Source organism: Lolium perenne, chromosome 5, assembly GCF_019359855.2.
Source record: "Lolium perenne isolate Kyuss_39 chromosome 5, Kyuss_2.0, whole genome shotgun sequence".
Taxonomy (NCBI): domain Eukaryota; kingdom Viridiplantae; phylum Streptophyta; class Magnoliopsida; order Poales; family Poaceae; genus Lolium; species Lolium perenne.
Window position 1 is genome coordinate 207,478,939 of NC_067248.2, and position 7,833 is coordinate 207,486,771.

At 52.2% G+C, this 7,833-nt stretch overlaps 1 protein-coding gene across 1 annotated transcript; it reads right to left on the reverse strand.

Moving 5' to 3' along the window:
* Positions 1–444: 444 nt before the first annotated feature.
* LOC139831729 (uncharacterized) lies at positions 445–1,720 on the reverse strand. The gene is made up of 3 exons (XM_071821052.1): positions 1,558–1,720; positions 1,088–1,308; positions 445–516 (listed from the first exon to the last, which is right to left on the reverse strand). The coding sequence occupies exons 1-3, from the start codon at positions 1,718–1,720 to the stop codon at positions 445–447; spliced, it is 456 nt and encodes a 151-aa protein (XP_071677153.1).
* Between the last annotated feature and the right edge of the window lie 6,113 nt (positions 1,721–7,833).

Below are 7,833 nucleotides of genomic sequence, written 5' to 3' on the forward strand. Positions count from 1 at the left end.
TTGTAAATAAAGTGTTAGCTTTTGCTTAAGTATAACTTGGCGACCGCTTTTGAGATATGTAAACGTATCGGTGATGTTTTCTGTTTGAGTTGGGTCCGACTCTCCATGGCCAACAGGCCAGTCGCCATGCGACCCCAATGAAGGCTATCGACTTGACTGTTTTCCTTGTCGAGCTGGGCGTCCCCAGTCGCAGTACGTAGTCATTGTAGTGCGAATAGCAGCCTCATGGGTGGAGTAGCGGGATAGTTGCGCTGTTTATATGTAGCACGCCTCTCGTCGTGGCTCGGTGAGCCAGTCGCTGGGCGACTCCAAAGGGGGTTCTTGCGGGCGTTGTTCCTTGGCGAGCCGCGGGTCCGTTTTGCGGGGTCCCTGGTCGAAGTACTTAGCCATTTGAGTCACCGGCCTAAGGTAGAGGAGGGCATTGGTGTGCTGTATAGCGTAGCACTAGACGATCGCCGTGGCCCGGGGGCTGGTCGGGCATGCGACCCTGCTGTAGGTTCCAGTCGCCGTTTTCACCTGACAGCGTAAGGGATGGGGGGTAACCGGGCCTGGTGTTGCGCCCGGGTGACCCATCATGCCCTTGTTAGCCCGGCTACTTGGCCGATCGTGGACTTGTCTCTTCAAGCAGCGGCGATCGAAGGTCTCCCAGTACCAAGTCGCTTGCCATGGCGATTGGGCCCGTGTTTATCGAGATGGGAGATGCAGTTATCTGGCAGGCAGCGGAGAGGCGATCGGGGTTGGAGATTGATGCAATCGGCGATTTTGATTAATCTCTGAATTTGTGGGTTACACATTTTCCTTAGGTGTAGAACCGTCAGAGGAGATTGACATTCCAAGGGCGCTCCACCTCTCGGGTGAGTGGTTCGCCTTTGTCGTCCTTGCGGACGTCGGTGAGGTAGTAGGAGTAGTTGCCGAGTACGCGGCTGATGGCGAAAGGTCCTTCCCATGGGGGGGACAGCTTGTGCATGCCTTTCTTGTCTTGAATTAGCCGGAGCACGAGATCCCCGACTTGGAAGGAGCGACTCCGAACGCGACGGCTGTGGTAGCGGCGGAGATCTTGCTGGTAGATGGCGGTCCTGGAAAGTGCGAGGTCCCTGGCCTCATCGAGGAGGTCGATATCGTCTTGGCGAGCGCGCTCGTTGTACTCTTCGGCGTAGTTGGTTACCCATGGCGAGTCGTAGGCGATATCCGTGGGCATGACCGCCTCGGCGCCGTACACCAGAAAGAAGGGCGTGAAGCCGGTCGACCTGTTTGGTGTTGTGCGAATGCCCCACAACACGGAGGGGAGCTCTTCTGCCCAGCAACCGGCTGCGCGTTCCAGAGGCACCATCAGTCGTGGCTTGAGTCTGTGGAGGATGCTCTGGTTTGCTCATTCCGCTTGGCCGTTCGACTCGGGGTGTGCGACCGACGCGAGGTCGAGTCAGATGCCTTTGTCCTCACAGAAGTCGGCCATCTCCCCTTTGGCGAAATTTGTGCCGTTGTCGGTTATGATGCTGTGAGGGTAGCCATACCGGCAGATAAGCTCGCGTAGGAACTTGGTGGCTGTTTTTCCGTCACACTTCTTGATGGGCTTTGCTTCTACCCATTTGGTGAATTTGTCCACCGCGACTAAGAGGTGAGTGTATCCGCCGGGGGCTGTTTTGAATTTCCCTACCATGTCCAGGCCCCAGACGGCGAACGGCCAGGTGAGGGGGATGGTCTTCAGTGCTGATCCCGGCATGTGCGACTGGCTTGCATACTTTTGGCACCCGACGCATGAGCGGACGAGCGCGACTGCGTCTTCGTGTGTTGTTGGCCAATAGAAGCCATGACGGAAGGCTTTGGCGACTATTGAGCGCGCGCCTGCGTGGTGGCCGCAGTCCCCTGCGTGGATGTCGCGCAGGATTTTGCGCCCTTCGTCAGCGCCGACGCACCGCTGGAACACCCCGAGACGCTGCGCTCGTATAGCTCTTTGTTGATGATGGTGAAAGACTTGCACCTGCGTACGATTGCTCGTGCTTCAGTTTCATCCATTGGCAGCACCTGGCGTTCGAGGTAGCTTAGGTATGGCTCCGTCCAGTCGTCGCTGTCGGAGGCGAGTGCGACTAGGGTGGAGTCGGGTGCAGGAGGCTCGGCAATGTCCAGCTCGCGAGGTGTGCGCACCGAGGGGTGGCTGAGGATATCGAGGAAGACGCCTGGAGGAGGTTGGAGTCGCTTGGACCCGAGTCTGGCTAGCGCATCTGCTTCTTCATTCTTGCGCCCGTCGACCCATTCGACGACGTGGCCGGCGAAGCTGGCGCCTGCTTGGTCGACCGCGCGCTTGTATGCGATCATGTTGGCGTCGGTGGCGTCGCAGGTGCCGGAAGTCTGGCTGGCGACCAGGTCGGAATCGCCGAGACAGCGCAGCCGTGTTGCGCCCATCTCTTTTTCTACTCGCATGCCGTGTAGGAGCGCCTCGTATTCGGCCATGTTGTTGGTGCAGGGCTCGAACCGGAGTTGCAGGACGTACTTCACGATGTCACCTTTTGGCGATGTGAGGACGACTCCTGCGCCTGCCCCCTCGAGGTTCTTGGAGCCGTCGAAGTGCAGTGTCCAATGCTTGAGGTCCGCGGGAGAGCTTGGTTGCTGGGCCTCTTCCCAGTCGGCGAGGAAGTCGGCGAGTGCCTGAGACTTGATGGCGTGGCGCGACTCGTAGGTGATGTTGTGGACACCGAGTTCGACTGCCCACTTGGCGATCCGGCCAGTTGCGTCACGGTTACGGATGATGTCGGCGAGTGGTGTTGAGGCGACTACCTTGATGGGGTGCTCGTGGAAGTAGGGGGCCAGTCGCCTCTGGGCCTTGAGGACTGCGTACACCAGCTTTTGATAGTGCGGGTACCGTTGCTTGGAGTCGATTAAGGCATCGCTGATGTAGTAGACCGGACGCTGTATCAACTGCTCTTTTCCTTCTTCCTTGCGCTCGACGACCATGACTGCGCTTATCGCGCGATTCGACGCAGCGACATACAGTAGCATAGTCTCTTGTGGTAGCGGGGCCGTGAGGATAGGGGCGTTCTGAAGGGCGTGTTGGAGCTCTTCCAGGGCCCGTTGCGCTTCTTCTGTCCACTTGAATGATTCTGACTTCTTGAGCAGGCGGTAGAGTGGCGTGGCCTTATCACCGAGCCTGGGTATGAAGCGACTGAGGGCTGCGACCCGGCCGGCGAGTTTTTGTGCGTCGACCAGGCAGGTTGGCTGTTTGGTTCGCATGACCGCCAGTGTTTTATCCGGGTTGGGCTCGATGCTGCGCTTGGAGACGACGTAACTGAGCAGCTGTCCTAAAGGGACCCCGAAGGTACACTTCAGAGGGTTGAGCTTGATCTTGTATCGTCGTAAGTTGGCGAATGTCTCGGCAAGGTCAGTGATGAGGTCGGCCTGGCGAGTCGACTTGACTACCACGTCGTCGATGTAGACGTGTACGTTGCGGTCGATTTGGCTCTCCAGGCAGCTGTTCATGCATCGTTGGTATGTCGCTCCGGCGTTTTTGAGGCCGAAGGTCATGGATGTGTAGCAGTAGGCACCCAAGGGCGTGATGAATGCTGTCTTCTCTTGGTCTTCTTTGGCCATCTTTATTTGATTGTACCCGGAGTAAGCATTGAGGAAGCACAGCGACTCGGACCCGGCGACCGCGTCGATAATCTGGTCGATTCGCGGCAGGACGAATGGATGCTTGGGGCATGCGTGATTGAGGCTACTGTAATCGATACACATGCGCCATGTCTTGTTCTTATTTAGCACCAGGACTGGGTTTGCCAGCCATTTGGGGTGCTTGATTTCAATGATGAAGCCGGCGGCGAGCAGTCGGTTCACTTCTTCGGCGATTGCGCGCTGTCGCTCTTCTCCTACGGGGCGCATTGCCTTCCTAACGGGGCGTGCGGAGGGGTCGACGTGTACTTTGTGCTCAGCAAGTTCTCTCGGGACACCTGGCATGTCAGACGGTTTCCATGCAAAGATATCTCGATTCTCACGGAGGAACTTGATGCGCGTGCTTTCCTATTGGGCGGACAGGCCCGTCCCAATGGTAATTTGCCTACTTGGATCATCCTCTACAAGATCTACTTGACGAGTGTCGGTTGTAGGCTTGAAAGTTGCTGCGGACGAGTCGAGCTCGGTCGGCTTCTCCAGGATGGCGGGGTCGTTGCGGTCGACTGGGTACTTGGCGAGCTCGGCGGAGTTGTCGTGTTCGTCGGTGATGATGGCGTCGGCGAGCTTGGCGCTGACGTCCTCGCACTCCAGTGCCATCTCCGGGTCGTCGTGGACGGTGATGACGCCACGAGGCCCTGGCATCTTCATCATGTTGTAGGCGTAATGAGGTGCGGCGATGAACCGGGCGAACGCCTGTCGGCCGAGCACGCAGTGATAAGAGCTGCGGAAGTTGACCACCTCGAATGTTATCCGCTCAGTCCGGTAGTTCACGGGTGTGCCGAAGGTGACTGGTAGCGTGACCTTGCCGATCGGGAAGGCCTTCCGCCCGGGGACAATGCCATGGAATGTGTGAAGGAGATATGCCCTAGAGGCAATAATAAAGTGGTTATTATTTATATCTTTATGTTTATGATAAATGTTTATATATCATGCTATAATTGTATAACCGAAACATTAGTACATGTGTGATATGTAAACAACAAAGAGTCCCTAGTATGCCTCTTAACTAGCTTGTTGATTAATGGATGATTAGTTTCATGATCATGAACATTGGATGTTATTAATAACAAGGTTATATCATTATATGAATGATGTAATGGACACACCCATTTAAAGCGTAGCATAAGATCTCGTCATTAAGTTATTTGCTATAAGCTTTCGATACATAGTTACCTAGTCCTTATGACCATGAGATCATGTAAATCACTTATACCGGAAATGTACTTTGATTACACCAAACGCCACTGCGTAAATGGGTGGTTATAAAGGTGGGATTAAGTATCCGGAAAGTATGAGTTGAGGCATATGGATCAACAGTGGGATTTGTCCATCCCGATGACGGATAGATATACTCTGGGCCCTCTCGGTGGAATGTCGTCTAATGTCTTGCAAGCATATGAATAAGTTCATAAGAGACCACATACCACGGTACGAGTAAAGAGTACTTGTCAGGAGACGAGGTTGAACAAGGTATAGAGTGATACCGAAGATCAAACCTCGGACAAGTAAAATATCGCGTGACAAAGGGAATTGGTATCGTATGTGAATGGTTCATTTGATCACTAAAGTCATCGTTGAATATGTGGGAGCCATTATGGATCTCCAGATCCCGCTATTGCTTATTGGTCGGAGTGAGTACTCGACCATGTCCGCATAGTTCGCGAACCGTAGGGTGACACACTTAAAGTTGGATGTTGAAATGGTAGAACTTGAATATGGAATGGAGTTCGAATATTTGTTCGGAGTCCCGGATGAGATCCCGGACATCACGAGGAGTTCCGGAATGGTCCGGAGAATAAGATTCATATATAGGATGTCATTTTATGTGATTTAAAATGATGCGGAAGGTTCTATGGAAGGTTCTAGAAGGTTCTAGAAAAGTCCGGAAGAAACCACCAAGGAAGGTGGAGTCCCGGAGGGACTCCACCTCCATGGCCGGCCAACCCTAGAGGAGGAGTCCCAAGTGGACTCCCCCTATGGGGGCCAGCCACCCCCCCACATGGAAGGGGGGAATCCCACCCCAAGTGGGATTCCCACCTTGGGTAGGTTTCCCTATCACATGGAAGGTTTTGGGTTCGGGTCTTATTCGGAGACTTGTAGTCCAACACTTGGGGCTTCCACCTATATAATGAGGGGCCAAGGGGAGGGGGCCGGCCACCAAAGAACCACAAGGTGGCCGCACCCCTATAGTGGCCGGCGCCCCCTCTCCCCAAACCCTAGCGGCCTCTCTCCTCCACCGCATCCCGCACGCTTAGCGAAGCTCCGCCGGATTTCTCCACCACCACCGACACCACGCCGTCGTGCTGTCGGATTCAAGAGGAGCTACTACTTCCGCTGCCCGCTGGAACGGGGAGGTGGACGTCGTCTTCATCAACAACCGAACGTGTGACCGAGTCTACCGCAGCAACAAGAGCCTCATCTTGTAGGCTTTGGAATCTCTTCAAGGGTGAGACTCGATAATCCCCTCGTTGCTACCGTCTTCTAGATTGCATCTTGGCTTGGATTGCGTGTTCGCGGTAGGAAATTTTTTGTTTTCTATGCAACGTTATCCTACAGTGGTATCAGAGCCGTGTCTATGCATAGATGGTTGCACGAGTAGAACACAATGGTTTTGTGATAGAATCAACAAGTACATACAACGGGTGCAAGACAGTTTTGCACATGCGGATACTAAGGTGGCCTTGACGAGCCTAGCATGTACAGACATGGTCTCGGAACACGTGATACCGAAAGGTAGAGCATGAATCATATGGTTGATATGATGAACACTTTGAGTGTTTGCCATTGAAATCACACCTTGTCTCGTGATGATCGGACTTAGGTGCGGTGGATTTGGTTCGTGTGATGACTAAGATAATGCGAGGGATATTGTTTTGAGTGGGAGTTCACCTAGATTTTTAATTATGTTGAATTAAAATTTGAACTCAATTTGTCATAAACTTAGTCTAAACTTTTGCAAATATATGTTGTAGAGATGGCGTCCCCAATCAATTTTAACCAGTTCCTAGAGAAAGAAAAACTTAAGAGCAACGGTAGCAACTTCACCGACTGGTTCCGTCATGTGAGGATCTTCCTCTCTGGCGGAAATCTGCAATATGTGCTTGATGCACCGCTAGGTGACCCTCCTGCAGAAACTGAAACCGATGAAGTAAAAGCTGTTTACGAGACTCGGAAAACTCGGTACTCTCAAGTTCAGTGTGCCATCCTGTGCAGTCTGGAATCCGATCTTCAAAAACGTTTTGAGCACCACGATCCTCATGAGTTGATGAAAGAGCTGAAAGCTATTTTTGAGACTCATGCAGCCGTGGAATGCTATGAAGCATCGAAACATTTCTTCAGCTGTATGATGGAAGAAGGCAGCTCCGTTAGTGAGCACATGCTCGCCATGACCGGGCATGCGAAGAAACTCAGTGACTTGGGAATAGTGATTCCTAACAGACTGGGGATTAATCGTGTCCTTCAATCACTGCCACCAAGTTACAAGAACTTTGTGATGAACTACAATATGCAGAACATGAACAAGGAGTTACCTGAACTCTTTGGCATGCTAAAAGCTGCTGAGATTGAGATCAAGAAAGAGCACCAAGTGTTGATGGTCAACAAGACCACCAGTTTCAAGAAACAGGGCAAGTCTAAGGGAAAATTCAAGAAGGGTGGCAAGAAAGCTGCCACGCCTCCTATGAAACCTAAGAACGGCCCTAAGCCTGATGCTGAGTGCTATTACTGCAAGGAGAAGGGACACTGGAAGCGTAATTGCTCCAAGTATCCGGCTGATCTGAAGAGCGGCCTTGTCAAGAAGAAGAAAGAAGGTATATCTGATATACATGTTATAGATGTTTATCTCACTGGTTCTCGTTCTAGTACCTGGGTATTTGATACTGGTTCGGTTGCTCATATTTGTAACTCGAAACAGGAACTAAAGAATAAACGAAGACTACTGAAAGATGAAGTGACGATGCGCGTTGGAAATGGATCCAAGGTCAATGTGATCGCTGTCGGCACACTTCCTCTACATCTACCTTCGGGATTAGTTTTAAGCCTAAATAATTGTTATTTTGTACCCGCGTTGAGCATGAACATTATATCTGGATCTTGTTTAATGCAAGACGGTTATTCATTCAAGTCTGAGAATAATGGTTGTTCTATTTTTATGAATAATATCTTTTATGGTCG

Excerpts from the sequence above, each read along its gene's own strand:
- LOC139831729 (XM_071821052.1), bottom strand. The coding sequence starts at position 1,720 with ATGCCGGGATCAGCACTGAAGACCATCCCCCTCACCTGGCCGTTCGCC. Across the intron at positions 1,309-1,557 it reads AGCAAAGCCCATCAAGAAGT|CCGGTTGCTGGGCAGAAGAG; the intron begins GTGACGGAAAAA and ends TGGAACGCGCAG. Across the intron at positions 517-1,087 it reads TCGATGAGGCCAGGGACCTC|GTGAAAACGGCGACTGGAAC; the intron begins GCACTTTCCAGG and ends TTACGCTGTCAG.